Source organism: Scylla paramamosain, chromosome 1 (genome assembly GCF_035594125.1).
Source record: "Scylla paramamosain isolate STU-SP2022 chromosome 1, ASM3559412v1, whole genome shotgun sequence".
Classification (NCBI taxonomy): Eukaryota; Metazoa; Arthropoda; class Malacostraca; order Decapoda; family Portunidae; genus Scylla; species Scylla paramamosain.
Genome location: NC_087151.1, coordinates 25,616,598 through 25,633,910, shown reverse-complemented (window position 1 = coordinate 25,633,910; position 17,313 = coordinate 25,616,598). Strand labels below are relative to the sequence as shown.

Below are 17,313 nucleotides of genomic sequence, written 5' to 3'. Positions count from 1 at the left end.
AGAGAGAGAGAGAGAGAGAGAGATGTGGGTGTTGGAAGTGGCTGACGCTCTGGTTCCAGCCTGTGTAAACCTAGTGGTACAGGAATTTTGACGCAGGGGCGGGTGGTATTGGCAGGGCTGGCGCAGGGTGGGGAGGGGGCGGTGGACAAAGGATGAGAGGGAGAGAAGGAGGCAAGGAAAAGAGGCACTTAAGGAATCATGCCGGTATAAAAATGAGCAAGGAGAGAGAGAGAGAGAGAGAGAGAGAGAGAGAGAGAGAGAGCATAAAACTTCACACGCTTGAGAAAATGTGTACGTATGCACGGAATAAAAAAAGAAATGCAAAAAAAAAGAAAAAACGCTGCATTTAATTATATGCATTAATTTTTTTCTTTCATATTATCAAGCGTCTCACTTTTCTCACCCTTTTCTTTATTTTTATAGCGTCTGGAAGAAATGCTGTCGAATAATTATTATACTCTGTTGTTTGTCTTTCTGTTTTTTCCTCTCTCATCAATTCCGATAGGACTGCCTTTGTGTGTGTGTGTGTGTGTGTGTGTGTGTGTGTGTGTGTGTGTGTGTGTGTGTGTGTGTGTGTGTGTGTTCGCTTTCCAATGAGTTGTTTGTGGTGTTATTGGCATGTGATATACTTACAAAATACTATCTGAAAGCACTATTATTATTATTATTATTATTATTATTATTATTATTATTATTATTATCAGTAGTAGTAGTAGTAGTAGTAGTATCAGTAGTAGTAGTAGTAGTAGTAGTAGTAGTAGTAGTAGTAGTAGTAGTAGTAGTAGTAGTAGTAGCAGCAGCAGAGGCAGTGGTAGCAGGCTAGTTGTAATTGTTGTTGTTGCTGCTGTTGTTTCTTCACATCTTACAATTTATTACTTCCTGATAAAATCAAGCCATTACCTGGAGTGAATTTTCTGTCACGTGACACACCTCAATAAAAGAAACGCCAAGCATCACAAATGGCAGAGCGGCACCTCCTCCCCCTCTTCCTCCTCCTCATCCTCCTCGTCCTCCTCCTCCTCCTCCTCCTCCTTTTCTTCTTTCTCGTACTCCTCCTCCTCTTTCTCCACTTCGACAAGTAAAGAATAAAGATGGGACGCTCCACTTGACCCTAATGAGGCCAAGCACACACCTGCCGTGAGTGGTGCCAATGTTCTCTCTCTCTCTCTCTCTCTCTCTCTCTCTCTCTCTCTCTCTCTCTCTCTCTCTCTCTCTCTCTCTGATATTTACACCAGTCCTCCCCTCTTTCCGCCAAACAATACCACAGAGTCACTGGGAAGGGAGGCCGGCGGGGCTTTTTTGTTCTGCTCACCGCCACGCTGCAGTGAAATACGTAGACTGTCGTTCATTGTATTTATTTATCCTTGTGATGCCATAGAACCTGCCGTCTTGTTTTGAGTGCGTGGTTAGGTCAGGCTTCCCGTATGACGAAGTAAATAAATGAAAATATAAGCACAGATAAAAGATAGTAAAAATAAAGTTAGTGTGAAAAATGTTTGCATAGGCACACTGGGAAAGGAAAGAGAGAATGGAGAGTTAATTTTGTCATTAGGGCAACATAACTTCTTTAAAATATTACAGTAGAAACGTAAGTGTCTAAAAATTTATTGATGAGTATGAGGGAAAAATTCATCAAGCAGGAAAGGGTTGAAATGCACAGGTTCAGTCTTTACACTATGATTGAGTGTTAGAAGACATTTTACCCTGTGTGGTGGAGCTCAGTGAGACACACCCGACATTTGAGAGAGAGAGAGAGAGAGAGAGAGAGAGAGAGAGAGAGAGAGAGAGAGAGAGAGAGAGAGAGAGAGAGAGAGATGGCGCACGAGTTGAGAGTAATAGTTGATAGAAAGAAATGAAAAAATAACGGTGATGATAAAGATAATAATGGTGATGATGATATCGACAATGACAGTGGCAATGGTGGTTATGGTGATGATATGGAATACAAGTCTGGAAATTAGAAAAAAAAAAAAAAAAAAAACATTGCTACCACCACCACCAACGACAACAAAAGCAACAAGTGTACCAACAAGAATAGGTACCAATAATCATGTACAGTACAGTTCTGCCCCTCTCCCTCCCTTGGACAGCGCTGCTCGAACAGTGTTATTGTCGCCTTGCTTTGTGTCGCGCGTGCCGCATTTGTTTGTTTTATTTGACCGACACTCTTATTGCGTTGTTTTGTGCGCGTATATACCACGTGTGTGTGTGTGTGTGTGTGTGTGTGTGTGTGTGTGTGTGTGTGTGTGTGTGTGTGTGTGTGTGTGTGTGTGTGTGTGTGTGTGTGTGTGTTCTTTCTCATACAAAGGCTCAATTTTCCTCTCTCTCTCTCTCTCTCTCTCTCTCTCTCTCTCTCTCTCTCTCTCTCTCTCTCTCTCTCTCTCTCTCTCTCTCTCTCTCTCTCTCTCTGCATACATTTCGCCCTGGATGACAAAAGCGCATCAGGAAAATGGAGCACACTCGCTGTTGCACGGACGATGTTATTGTGATTGTCTTTTGATCTTTCTCTCTTTCTCTCTCTCTCTCACTCTCGCTCTCACTCTATGAATGAATAATGTATTAATAGATATCAACGAGAAGAAATACTCGTACTGGAGAAAAAAATGAAAGTAACGGTTAACATACTGAAGGTGGATCCTCAAACTGAGCTTTTTCAATAAAGTGGCACAGCAACTGTTGGGTGGCGCGTGTTCGCTGCGGCGTGGCGATGAACACGTCCACAACACCTCCCGCTTGCCTCGCTACTTTGTGTCTGTCGTTTCCGCATTCCATTTTATCACTCGGTCACAAAAATCATTTAAAGACTTGAATATAACGAATTATTTTTCATCTTGTCAGAGTTATTCTCCAAGTTATCAGATCTCCGCTACCTGTGCACTACATATTACCATGCAACAATAACCTGATTCAGACTAACTTTGCGGCAGTTTTCGATATACAGTCCATAAGGAATATACAGGTGAGCACATCCCCTCAGGTGCTCACTTACCCTGAATTCTCCTTTCATCATACTGTGGTTGTACGGTCTTGCTGTGTGTTTTTTTTTTTTTATGTAGGAAGGATACTGGCCAAGGGCAACAAAAATCTAATAAAAAAATGGCCACTAAAATGCCAGTCCCATAAAAGGGTCAAAGCAGTGGTCAAAAATTGGTGGATAAGTGTCTTGAAACCTCCCTCTCGAAGGAATTCAAGTCGTAGGAAGGTGGAAATACAGAAGCAGGCAGGCAGTTCCAGAGTTTACCAGAGAAAGGGATGAATGACTGAGAATACTGATTAACTCTTGCATTAGAGAGGTGGACAGAATATGGGTGAGAAAAAGAAGAAAGTCTTGTGCAGCGAGGCCGCAGAAGGAGGGGAGGCATGCAGTTAGCAAGATCAGAAGAGGAGTTAGCATGAAAATAGCGGTAGAAGACAGCTAGAGATGTAACATTGAGGCGGTGAGAGAGAGGCTGAAGAGAGTCAGTTAGAGGAGAGGAGTTGATGAGACGAAAAGCTTTTGATTCCACCCTGTCTAGAAGAGCAGTATGAGTGGAACCCCCAGACATGTGAAGCATACTCCATACATGGACGGATAAGGCCCTTGTACAGAGTTAGCAGCTGGGGGGTGAGAAAAACTGGCGGAGACGTCTCAGAACACCTAACTTCATAGAAGCTGTTTTAGCTAGAGATGAGATGTGAAGTTTCCAATTCAGATTATAAGTAAAGGACAGACCGAGGATGTTCAGTGTAGAAGAGGGGGACAGTTGAGTGTCATTGAAGAAGAGGGGATAGTTGTCTGGAAGGTTGTGTCGAGTTGATAGATGGAGGAATGGAGTTTTTGAGGCATTGAACAATACCAAGTTTGCTCTGCCCCAATCAGAAATTTTAGAAAGATCAGAAGTCAGGCGTTCTGTGGCTTCCCTGCGTGATATGTTTACCTCCTGAAGGGTTGGACGTCTATGAAAAGACTTGGAAAAGTGCAGGGTGGTATCATCAGCGTAGGAGTGGATAGGACAAGAAGTTTGGTTTAGAAGATCATTAATGAATAATAAGAAGAGAGTGGGTGATAGGACAGAACCCTGAGGAACACCACTGTTAATAGATTTAGGAGAAGAACAGTGACCGTCTACCACAGCAGCAATAGAACGGTCAGAAAGGAAACTTGAGATGAAGTTACAGAGAGAAGGATAGAAACCGTAGGAGGGTAGTTTGGAAATCAAACCTTTGTGCCAGATTCTATCAAAGGCTTTTGATATGTCCAAGGCAACAGCAAAAGTTTCACCAAAATCTCTAAAAGAGGATGACCAAGACTCAGTAAGGAAAGCCAGAAGATCACCAGTAGAGCGGCCTTGACGGAACCCATACTGGCGATCAGATAGAAGGTTGTGAAGTGATAGATGTTTAAGAATATTCCTATTGAGGATAGATTCAAAAACTTTAGATAAGCAGGAAATTAAAGCAATAGGACGGTAGTTTGAGGGATTAGAGCGGTCACCCTTTTTAGGAACAGGTTGAATGTAGGCAAACTTCCAGCTAGAAGGAAAGGTAGATGTTGACAGACAGAGCTGAAAGAGTTTGACTAGGCAAGGTGCAAGCACGGAGGCACAGTTTCGGAGAACAGTAGGAGGGACCCCATCAGGTCCATAAGCCTACCGAGGGTTTAGGCCAGCGAGGGCATGGAAAACATCATTGCGAAGAATTTTAATACGTGGCATGAAGTAGTCAGAGGGTGGAGGAGAGAGAGAGGAACAAGCCCAGAATCGTCCAAGGTAGAGTTTTTAGCAAATGTTTGAGCAAAGAATTCAGCTTCAGAAATAGATGTGATAGCGGTGGTGCCATCTGGTTGAAGTAGAGGAGGGAAAGAAGAAGAAGCAAAGTTATTGGAGATATTTTTGGCTAGATGCCAGAAATCACGAGGGGAGTTAGATCTTGAAAGGTTTTGACATTTCCTGTTAATGAAGGAGTTTTTGGCTAGTTGGAGAACAGATTTGGCATGGTTCTGGGCAGAAATGTAAAGTGCATGAGATTCTGGTAATGGAAGGCTTAAGTACCTTTTGTGGGCCACCTCTCTATCATGTATAGCACGAGAACAAGCTCTGTTAAACCAAGGTTTAGAAGGTTTAGGACGAGAAAAGAGTGAGGAATGTACGCCTCCATGCCAGACACTATCACCTCTGTTATGCGCTCAGCACACAAAGACGGGTCTCTGACACGAAAGCAGTAGTCATTCCAAGGAAAATCAGCAAAATACCTCCTCAGGTCCCCCAACTAGCAGAGGCAAAACGCCAAAGGCACCTTCGCTTACAGGATCCTGAGGAGGGATTGGAGTGATAGGACAAGATAAAGATATGAGATTGTGATCGGAGGAGCCCAACGGAGAAGAAAGGGTGACAGCATAAGCAGAAGGATTAGAGGTCAGGAAAAGGTCAAGAATGTTGGGCGTATCTCCAAGACGATCAGGAATACGAGTAGCGTGTTGCACCAATTGCTCTAGGTCATGAAGGATAGCAAAGTTGTAGGCTAGTTCACCAGGATGGTCAGTGAAGGGAGAGGAAAGCCAAAGCTGGTGGTGAACATTGAAGTCTCCAAGAATGGAGATCTCTGCAAAAGGGAAGAGGGTCAGAATGTGCTCCACTTTGGAAGTTAAGTAGTACACATGATCTGTATTATTTTTTTTTAAGAGAGAGAGAGAGAGAGAGAGAGAGAGAGAGAGAGAGAGAGAGAGAGAGAGAGAGAGAGAAACAATAAGTATACCTTTAATCTAGGAAATGACACCTGTCCCTCCACCTCTTTCCTCCTCCTCCTCCTCCTCCTCCTCCTCCTCCTCCTCCTCCTCCTCCTCCTCCTCCTCCTCCTCCTCCTCCTCCTCCTCCTCCTCCTCCTCCTCCTCTTCCTCCTCCTCCTCCTTTCCTCTTACTTGACCTTTCCCCTCACACCTGTCGTCACCGTCTTCTTGCTCGACATTTTTTAGGCATCAAAGGGTCGAGTGTATTTCTGTGTTAAGTTATTCAATCCCCCCTTCCTCTCTCTCTCTCTCTCTCTCTCTCTCTCTCTCTCTCTCTCTCTCTCTCTCTCTCTCTCTCTCTCTCTCTCTCTCTCTCTCTCTCTCTCTCTCTCTCTCTCTCTCTCTCTCTCTCTCTCTCTCTCTCTCTCTCTCTCTCTCTCTCTCTCTCTCTCTCTCTCTCTCTCTCTCTCTCTCTCTCTGTCATGTGTCCAAGAAGAGAGAGAGAGAGAGAGAGAGAGAGAGAGAGAGAGAGAGAGAGAGAGAGAGATTGTTATCGCTATCAACAAGACAACTTGCATCTTTAACCTCCTCCTCCTCCTCCTCCTCCTCCTGCGAGAGAACTCACCGTGCTGCGAGAGAATTCACCGTGCAGGAGGCGGTGTTATGTTTTACGTAAAAAGTAATCTTCATCCTCGTTTACTGCCAAACTCAACCATTGCTAATATAGACGCCACTTTCATCCAGATAGAAAATAAATCTCGTAAAATATTATTAGATCTCGCGTGTCGTCCTCCAGCCCAGTCACCCGCTACATACGAAAAACTTTATGATCTTATCGCGGACATTTTCTGCGTAAATAATTGCATAATTATGGGGAACTTTAATCTTCCAGTCACGAGGTGGGATGAACCACTGACGGCTCACGCGGGCCAGCATCTCTACGGGTGTATACTTGAAAGCTCCCTCCACCAGCACGTCATGCATCCGACGAGAGGTAACAGTATTCTAGATATTGTTTTAACAACTGAAGAGTCAATAAAAGACGTAAAAATTGGACCAGAACTGAGTCCCAGCGATCATCGTAGCTTACTTTTCACCATAAATTTTGACAAAGCTAAAGTAAGCGAAAGTAAAGAAAAGTGTCAGACTATCGGCGTGCTAACTTTGAGAGACTTCGCATGCAGCTTGCATCCATAGACTGGAATGAACTGCTGGGAACACCAGACATTAACAAAGCATGGGAAGTGTTTGCTAAAAAGTTGAATGAAACTGCGATTTTGTGTGTACCGCAACGAAACAGACGGAAGGTAAAAAACACCAAACCGAAATGGTGGAATAATGAAATCAGATGCTGTCTTCTGGCTAAGAAAAATTCGTACCATAAATACATATTAACACAAAATAATAATGATAAACTAGAGCACGACAGATTGGGTAGAAAAACTAAAAAGCTGATCAAATGCAGCAAAAAAAATGTGTTGAAGCTCAGATCGCGAACTTATGTAAAACGAACCCCAAAAGAATTTTACAGCTATGTAAAAACAAAAAGGGCTTTAACATCAACGATTGGTCCACTAATAACAGAAAATGGCAAAAAAAAAAAAAATAGGAAGCGAAACAGACATGGCGAACACCCTAGGGTGAACGAGTACTTTTCAACAGTCTTCAAGACTGAGGATGTTCAGGGCAGTCTGCCGATCCCCACGACTCAGTCACGAGGCACCACGCTGCCGGACTTCAACATCACAGAAAGTGAAATCCTCTCAGTCACGAAGAGCATGAACGTAAACAAAACACCCGGGCCAGACAAGATATCACCCAGGCTTCTTAAAAAAGCAAGAAATGAGCTCGTGAAACCGCTTACGATTTTATTCAATAAAATTTTACGAGCGGGTAAAGTCCCCCACGAATGGAAACTAGCAAATGTCACGCCAATCTTTAAAAAAGGAAATAAATATCTCCCAGCAAATTACAGACCGATCAGTCTCACGTCAGTAGTGTGTAAGCTGATGGAAACAATAATCAGAGATCAAATTATTAAATATTTAGAAGAAAATAAAATCATAAAGGATTCGCAACACGGTTTCACAACCAAGCGTTCCTGCTTAACGAACATACTAGACTTCTTTTATGAAGTATTTAACTCGTATGACGAGACAAAAGCTGTTGATATTATCTACCTTGATTTCCAGAAAGCTTTCGACACTGTTCCCCATAAGAGACTCATCAGTAAAGTAAAAGCTCACGGCATTACCGGAAACATCCTGAAATGGCTAAGAGACTGGCTCTCTGACAGAAAACAGCGTGTTGTGATAAATGGAAAAGAGTCAGATTGGCATAAGGTAAACAACGGCGTTCCTCAAGGCTCTGTATTAGGACCAGTACTTTTTATAATGTACATTAATAATATTGATGAAGGGATAAATTGCAAAATAAGTAAATTTGCAGACGACACCAAAATAACAAGTAGAATAACGTCAGTGTCACAAGGGCAGGAACTGCAGTGTGACCTCAATAAACTAACAAGCTGGGCAGAAAAATGACAGATGAGATTCAATATAGAAAAGTGTAAAATTCTACATATCAGAAGCAACAACGTTCAGGCGAGATATGTAATGAATAACATGCCACTGTCAAGCGCTCATAAAGAGAAAGATCTTGGTGTCGTTGTGTCAAACGAATTAAAGCCGAGTCAACACTGCACAGAAACAGTAAAGACGGCAAATAAATTAGTAGGGTTCATTGGAAGAACCTTTTAATTTAAATAAGAAAAGGTTATACTTGCCTTATATAGCTCACTGGTGCGCCCTCATCTAGAATACTGTGTATAGTTCTGGTCACCATATTACAAAAAGAGACATTGAAAAACTAGAAAAGATACAGCGCAGAGTCACAAAGATGATCCCAAGATTGCGTAATAAGTCGTATGAGGAACGACTGGAAGAACTAAACCTATTTTGTTTAACAAAGCGCAGGATAAGAGGAAACCTAATTGAAGTGTTTAAAATTTTTAAAGGATATAGTAACATTGATGCAAATAAATATTTTACCATTGATCATTCTAACCTAACAAGAAATAATGGATTCAAGATTATACCCAAACGTTTTAAATCCCACGAGGCCAAACATTTTTTCTTTAATCATACAGTAAATATATGGAATAAACTTCCTGCAGAAATCGTAACTCGGGATAACTCATGACTATAAGCGATCACAGCACCACGGGAAGCGAGGCTTGACTATGTAAGTGATCACAGCAGTTTGAGGGCTAAAGAATAAAACACACACACACACACACACACACACACACACACACACACACACACACACACACACACACACACACACACACACACACACACACATGAAAACTTTACTAACCATCTCCGTGGCGGTTCAAAATAGAGCTAATATGCATAGAGAACGGGGAAAGCTTTATTATTCTATTTGGGTAACGAATGTGTCGGCCTGTTCCTTGACGTTGTGGAAAGACTACTGGCTGAAAGAGACAGAGGAACAAGAGGAAGCATCATTTGTACACTGGAAGGAGTTGCAATGAGGAGAACGATTATTGTTGGTGAATACTAGTAATTTGCCAATTAGAAGACGAAACATTAAAAGATATTTATTTAGTGTCTTTCTGCTGCTCACATTAGGCAGACCTTTCCGCCTTTCTTTAGCGACTGGCATCTCAGTGGGACTTCTTTTTCCGCTCCTTTTCTTGCTTTAGCCCAGTGTCCCCCTTACATAATAGTGAGAATGATAATAGAAAAAAAGCAACAGATACATTGATGACTGTAGTGATTTATTCTTGTATGTTAGTTCCTCCCCCCGCCCTTTTTTTTTTTTTTTTTTTACTAACTGCCTAATTTTTTTTTCACTTGTTCACTAATCTTGTTAATGTTCAGGTGATAACAGTGTGTGTGTGTGTGTAATAATAATAATAATAATAATAAACGGTTTATTATTTAGGCAGTTGACAAACTGAAAATGTACATAGGGGATGGGGAAAAACTTAACATTAATCCTAACGGTAAGACTAATCTAGGAAGGAAATACTATTGATTGATGGCTCGCACCATGGTGGGAATCGCACTGAGTCTGTACCGGTCCGTGCGCGGCGCCTTCAGGGGCGTTATTTTGTTGTGGTGTCTGGTGGCACGGACAGGGCGAGGCGCGTCGGGCGGCAGCATGTCTCTGAGACGCGGATGATGCAGTAGTCCCTTCCCAAACTTCTCCAGAGCCTCTCGGTGCCTGGTGGATATTCTGGACAGACTCAGGGTGGTCAGGGCTTCTTCATAGGTGGTGTATGCAGGGCCAAGGATGACCCTGCACGCCCTTTTCTGCACACTCTCTAGCTGTAGCTGTTGAGTGTGTGTGAGGGAGGAGGACCACGCTGGGGAGGCGTACATGAGTTTGGGGAGGATGAAGGTGAGGTACACCCCCCTTAACTCATCTGTCGGCGTCCCCAGCGACCTGAGTCTGCGCAGCATGTACAGCCTGTAGGTAGCTGATCTCACGGTGCTGGCGACATGCTGCTTCCAGGTCAGCTGGTCGTCCACCGTGACTCCGAGAAGCTTGGCACATTGGACCACCTGGAGGGGGTGAGGGCCCACTGTGAGCCGGGGAGGGGGCACTGGTACAGAGGAGGTACAGAAATGCATCACCACAGTTTTGCTGTGGTTGATGGTCATCCTGCTCTCCTCTGTCCACGTCTGCAGTCGCTCCAGAATTGCTTGCAGTGGCAGTGGCAGTGTGTGTGTGTGTGTGTGTGTGTGTGTGTGTGTGTGTGTGTGTGTGTGTGTGTGTGTGTGTGTGTGTGTGTGTGTGTGTGTGTGTGTGTGTGTGTGTGTGTGTGTGTGTGTGTGTGTGTGTGTGTGTCATCTTCGCCATGTTTCTTCTTCTCCTCCTCCTCCTCCTCCTCCTCCTCCTCCTCCTCCTCCTCCTCCTCCTCCTCCTCCTCCTCCTCCTCCTCCTCCTAGTCACCATTTTCTTTCCATTGTGGTTGGGAAATTGGGAAGGTCGTGAGGCGCCCTTCAAAAACAATGAGAGAGAGAGAGAGAGAGAGAGAGAGAGAGAGAGAGAGAGAGAGAGAGAGAGAGAGAGAGAGAGAGAGAGAGAGAGAGAGAGAGAATGATAATTGTTATTGGAACTAGACAATGCTAGAATCAATTCCTTATCTCTCTCTCTCTCTCTCTCTCTCTCTCTCTCTCTCTCTCTCTCTCTCTCTCTCTCTCTCTCTCTCTCTCTCTCTCTCTCTCTCTCTCTCTCTCTCTCTCTCACTGTTGTGTATGAATAATGACCATCGTAAAAATAATATGTTTACCCTTTACGATTTCGTTTTCTTCCGCTCAACTTCAAAGAATATGGTTCTTTATGTAATTTAATGGGAAACTTCAGATTATAGTTGCCGACGCGTGACAGCTTCATTAGCGGTCACCAAGTAACTGTATGGGATGCTTGGTAAGCCTACAGAGTAAGATAAAATAAGAATTCACTTCTCTTACTTTTCCCAAGAGGTGGCGAAGGCGAGTCACCGCTGGCCTGGTCTCTGTGCTGGCAGGTGATGCAAGTAATGTGTGTAGGGGACATCTGCACACAGTAAGTCAGTTCTTCATAGGAAACAAGACAGTTTGGTGTTTTCGTGTAAAGGTTGTAGCTGACCTAAAGATGTGGGAGGGGAAGAGAACATTTATAATATCCTTATCGCTATCTGTTGTTGTAGGGCGACGATTATGCCACATGTAAGTTTACTCCAATTTTCTAAACAAGAATACAAGTCGGTGATTGTTAGTGAAGTATTGTCTCTAATTTTTTGTCACAAGTAGTTCATTTACAAAATAATAATGATTTACGCTTAAAGATGTTAATATATATTTGGTGCTAAATATATATGCTGCTGAGTGAACAGGCGTACCTAAATCTATAGAGAAACTTCAAAAAGAATTGTGTATACACAAACCGGTCCTCTCCCAGAATAACGTTCCTGAGAATAAATAAGATATCATAATTGTTTTCTTTAAACTCTATATTTGATGAGTGGTGTTCGTTATTACAAGAGTATGAACCTTGTACAGAGGGCTAGCCCCGCGGCACTGACTTTGGCTTTCTGGCTTCATCAGTGGTATCCATATCCTCCTTTGCCGGCGGGGAAGACGGCGGTGCCCTGGTAAGTCACCACCGGGTGGTAGCCGCTGCCATCAGCCCAGTAGTCAACTTTCTGCACGCGGCCGTCGGGTAGGTTGACCCAGTAGCCGCCGTGGGCGTTGCCGCGACCGTCACCGCTCTCGCTGTGGCCGAAGTTGGTGCTGCCCGCTGAGACGCCGTAGTCGAAGTTGTAAGGGATGGGTACCTGTGGGGACGAGTGTGAGGCACTACACCTTGTGCTGCTTCATTTTCCTCTCTTTCCTATTGTGTCACGACTGGACCACAGTGCAAAGAATTTACAAACACATTTTCTACTCACTGCAATACCGCCTCCATAGCCGCCGCCGTAACCACTACCACCGCCGCCACCACCGCCGCCGCCGCCGCCTCCTCCATGGCCACCACCAAAACCGCCGCCGCCTCCTCCTCCGTAGCCGCCGCCACCACCACCACCCCCTCCGTGCCCGCCACCTCCACGGGAGCCGCCGGGCATGGCTAGGGCAACGGCAACCACCAGAGACACCTTGATCACCTGAAGGAAATGAACATAGGACATTATCCTATCCATTAGACGCACGCTTGTGAGGAAGGGACAGCCTGGCATCTATTAATCTTTTTTTTTTTTTCGATGTGGTGTAACGTTTTATGTCCGCCACCACGATAACAAACCTTCATTGCTATCTTGAAATTTGTAGTTTTAGCATCAGGTTGTGGGTTATAAATACTCCGGCTAAGTTTCTCCCATATTCTCCCTAAATGGATGTGTGGCAGTGGAGATTCCCCTGTGTCTCGAGTTCCTTTATAGACAAGAGCCCTGAGATGTAAGTTTCTCGTGGATGCTGCCGCTGGCTACTTACGGAGAACATGCTGGCGGGCTGCGGTCACCTGCGGGAAGTGGATGCCGCTTCCTTCCTGCAGCGAGGCTTTATACCCCCACCCGCCGCCGTGACTGCACCTTTCCCATCCACGTGACACATCGCTGCCTGCGCCTCGTTGCTCCATTGGCGGCCATGATCACGGAAGCCCCACTAATTACTGATAGATTTACGCATTTCCTTGCCAAACACTCTTCATGTAATGGTCCGCGTCCCTCTTCCGCATCCTGGCAGTGGTGTCCTCCGAGCCACGTGCTCCTGTGACCAAGCATGTCAGGCCGCGTTAGTGCTGGGGGCCGCTCTCAACACTGACCTTCACACACACACACACACACACACACACACACACACACACACACACACACACACACACACACACACACACACACACACACACACACACACACACACACACACACACACACACACACACACACACACACGCACCTTGAGACATACACACGTATAATTTTCCGTGTATTAAAGAACATTCATACATTTACATATCATGACCTCCGTTTATAGTTCTTATGCGAATATAAAGGCCGTACCAGCAGAAACGCCCTCTGCTGACCAAGTTCGCTCGTACTAAAATCGCGAGAAATTAGTGAAAATTGTTGGAAAATCAATGCTCAAAATTCCTTTAGACTTTAATATATTAATTAGACTAAAACCACCAATTATGATTCTCGAATGATATTTTCAATTTCTCTCTCTCTCTCTCTCTCTCTCTCTCTCTCTCTCTCTCTCTCTCTCTCTCTCTCTCTCTCTCTCTCTCTCTCTCTCTCTCTCTCTCTCTCTCTCTCTCTCTCTCTCTCTCTCTCTCTCTCTCTCTCTCTCTCTCTCTCTCACAAACATACAACACGATTGACATATTTTATAAGAGACAATGAAAATGATGACAAAGATCATGAAAGCTGAGAGGCGTGTGGCACAGTGACCACCAACAGGCAGAAGTGGTGGGATTACTTCACTCATCGCCATTGTGGTGCGCGGCGCCGGGAGGAAGAGCACCACCAGTCTCGTCTTGTGGAAAAGGACGATCACATCAGACAATGGCTGCTTTCCATTCCAGTGATTGGAAGGGAAATGGAATGACAGCGCGCGTGAGAGAGAGAGAGAGAGAGAGAGAGAGAGAGAGAGAGAGAGAGAGAGAGAGAGAGAGAGAGAGAGAGAGAGAGAGAGAGAGAGAGAGAGAGAGAGAGAGAGAGAGAGAGAGAGAGAGAGAGAGAGAGAGAGAGAGAAGAAAGCGTATCCCACCAGGTACTAATTTAGTTTACTAGAAGAAGTTGGTTTGCTGTGATATGTACTGTGGGTGTTACTGTAGCGGCGCCACACCACCAGGCGCCATCCACCACCACCAGTGTGATTCGAGATCACAAGGCCACAACTTGTCATGCTAAGGTCACGTTAACGATATCGCTTTCTCCTCGTCTTGTTAACTGTATTATATATGAATGTTGTAAGTTTACCACGTTCATGGAGCCAGACACCCAGCCAAGCATGATTTTTGCTGACCTGCATGACTACTGTGCGGTGACTGAACGGCGCGTGAATGGAGGCTGCGTGAACCTTTTTACGGCCGCTTATTTTATCCACTCAGCCAAATTGTGTCACAAACTCATGCCTCCTTACCCGCGTCACACCGCTATGATTTTGACATCAGTGGAGAGAGAGGAAATTACATGGACGTCAGGAAAAGATTTTTTATGTGACGATAAGATTCAACTCGTCTCCTCTAACTGACCGTCTTCAGTCTCTATTTTCATCGCAAGCTTGCATCTCTTGCTATCTTACATCGTTAATTTAATGCTAATTGCTCCTCTGATCTTGCCTGTTGCATGCCTTCCCCTTCGTGCGGACATGCTGCACAATAATATATCGTTCTTTTTCTGTCCACATCCGTAATGCAAAAGTTAACCAGTACTCTCAATCTTTCATTCACTTTACCAATAAACTCTTGAATTCCTTGTCTGTTTCTATATTTTTCTGTCCGTGGCTCGGCAGACTACCATGTACTAAGAGGGGTTTCCAGATTTTTCTCCGATAAATGCCGCTGGAAGGTCATACTTGAGATGCCACTAGCGGGGGTGGAAATTCTTACCAAAAACACGTGGACCTACTGCTTGATTAAAATCCTTCAGTATGAAAGCTCGGTGAGCTGGCCACTGTTCCCTGTTCAAGACACTAAGCCAAGAGATTTTTTTAATGTAGAGTAAAGTGACAAGCAGTGCTGCCTCCAGTCTTTCCGCATCTCGGAAAGAGGATCGAACAGCTTTCTCACATAAAAAAAAAAAAAATAATAATAATAATAATAATAATAATTCAATGGTGGTGATACACATTGGCAGACGTCTGCGATTGTCGTTCCGTCCCTCAACAAAAAAGGAAAGGTGGAGGTGACGGTGCATGGCGAAAGTATAAAGCCTCGCTTGGTGAAGGAAGCGGCAGTTCATCCCACGGCGTGACCACATCTGCCGACATGTTTTCTGCGGTAAGTGGCTGCCGCTGTGCTTCATAACCTGCCGGCTCATATGATCAGCTCTCCTGTAGCGGCTCGCAGCAGTGAGGAGAGCAGCGGCTCTCTGAGCCACATGTTCCCGTCACGGCGTCACGAATCTCAAGTTATCCTTGGCCTTGTTCCCTGCAGGTGCTGAAGGTGTGTCTGCTGGCAGCCACCGCCCTGGCTCTGCCCGGCGGCTCTGGAGGCGGCTTTGGCGGTGGCTTTGGCGGCAGATACGGAGGCGGCGGCGGCGGCGGTGGTGGTCATGGTGGTGGCGGCGGCGGCGGGTTTGGTGGTGGATATGGAGGTGGCGGCGGTGGTGGCGGCGGCGGCGGCGGCAGCGGTTATGGCGGCGGCTATGGAGGCGGTATTGCAGTGAGTTACAAATGTCTTTTTACGTCCTTTGCACTGATAAGTAGAGATGATGCAGAGGGAGAGGGAGTAGAAGGCGGCAGCACAAGGTGTGGTGCCTCACACTCGTCCCCACAGGTACCCATCCCTTACAACTTCGACTACGGCGTCTCAGCGGGCAGCACCAACTTTGGCCACAGCGAGAGCGGTGACGGTCGCGGCAACGCCCACGGCGGCTACTGGGTTAACCTGCCCGACGGTCGCGTGCAGAAAGTTGACTACTGGGCTGACGGCAGCGGCTACCACCCGGTGGTGACTTACCAGGGCACCGCCGTCTTCCCCGCCGGCAGTGGCGGATACGGATACCACTGATGAAGACACAGAATCCATAAGTGTGCCACAAGACTCTAGTAAATATTGAATGACACTGTACTGCACTACACGTACCATTGTAATTGTCGCCACTTATCAAATAAAGCGCTGCAGGTGAATTTATCGTTCCATCTCTCATTCCTTAAGAGTCTCTCTCTCTCTCTCTCTCTCTCTCTCTCTCTCTCTCTCTCTCTCTCTCTCTCTCTCTCTCTCTCTCTCTCTCTCTCTCTCTCTCTCTCTCTCTCTCTCTCTCTCTCTCTCTCGGTACTTAAAGGCCCACTAGCTGCTTGAATATTGTTTGTTTGTTTTTTGATAGAAAGGAAGGGAGAGAGGAAGGGCAAACATGAAATGGAAAATCATTCAAAGAGCCAAGATCCATTATCATTGTAATTATTATCATCACCCGCATCATCACCATCATCTGGAATTCCTCTTCCATACAAGGGCCTCCCAACCGTTTCCACTTTGCTCCCCGTCCATTCAAGCTGCCACACTAAAATTTCTTTCTTGGTTAAATGGCCAAACCAAATAATGATGCAGAAACTTATAAGATATTGTATCACAGATTTGTAAAAGAGTGTGATGATATTTTTTTATCCATCCTCAGTAAACAAAGAAAATGCAAACCTTGATTATAACAGTAACTAGAGTGAGAATATCATCGTACCCTGAGCTTAATGTGAGAAGGTGCTACACATGTTCGGCTCATTGTGCATTTGCTCTTTGCCAAGTATGGGGGATCCACTGAGACCTAATACAACATTGAAAAAAAAAAAAATTGTGTTATTCCTTTTTGTGTGGAAACGGCGATGCAGGGCTGGTTGAGTACTAGGTTAAGTGCCAGTGGGTGTGTTAGTCTTAGTCCCTTAAGCATGTGCGAAGTGTTCAAAATAGACAAATAAACCACAACATAAATATCCCCTGGAATAGAATGATGTGGCCAGATATTAAAACAAAAAAAATGGATGTTTAAATGGAAGAGAGTAATAGATAAATCGTTTAAGATGAATGAATTAATGCGAATATTTATGTGAAGAAAACGTGTGTGGAATTAGAGCATATTGATACAGTAAAGAATGCGTGTCTACCTAGTGGAGTGATTGTGTTCGTTTACTGTGGACGCCATCTCAGTCCGGTCCTGTGCACGGCGGTGTGAGGAGCAGAACAATAGTACTATGATGGAATAACGAGAAGGAATGTATTGCTAATATACTCAGATGCCGGAGGTGAGGATGCTGCTAGAAGGGAGAACATATGGTATAGACTCACTGGTGCACTGATCCAGCTTACGAGTAGCAAGTAATGTTTTTTACTTTACTGAAATTCGTTGAGGGGTGGAATGGGAACCAAGAGTGGTTAAG

At 44.9% G+C, this 17,313-nt stretch overlaps 2 protein-coding genes across 2 annotated transcripts; one reads left to right on the top strand and one right to left on the bottom strand.

Moving 5' to 3' along the window:
* Positions 1-11,714: 11,714 nt before the first annotated feature.
* Positions 11,715-12,987, bottom strand: LOC135100108 (ctenidin-1-like). The gene is made up of 2 exons (XM_064003091.1): positions 12,171-12,987; positions 11,715-12,056 (listed from the first exon to the last, which is right to left on the bottom strand). Exons 1-2 carry the CDS (start codon positions 12,453-12,455, stop codon positions 11,823-11,825), a joined length of 519 nt encoding a protein of 172 aa, XP_063859161.1. The 5' UTR covers positions 12,456-12,987; the 3' UTR covers positions 11,715-11,822.
* A 2,166-nt stretch (positions 12,988-15,153) lies between these two features.
* LOC135100200 (uncharacterized) lies at positions 15,154-16,071 on the top strand. The gene is made up of 3 exons (XM_064003132.1): positions 15,154-15,220; positions 15,377-15,604; positions 15,719-16,071. Exons 1-3 carry the CDS (start codon positions 15,209-15,211, stop codon positions 15,950-15,952), a joined length of 474 nt encoding a protein of 157 aa, XP_063859202.1. The 5' UTR covers positions 15,154-15,208; the 3' UTR covers positions 15,953-16,071.
* The last annotated feature ends 1,242 nt before the right edge of the window (positions 16,072-17,313 follow it).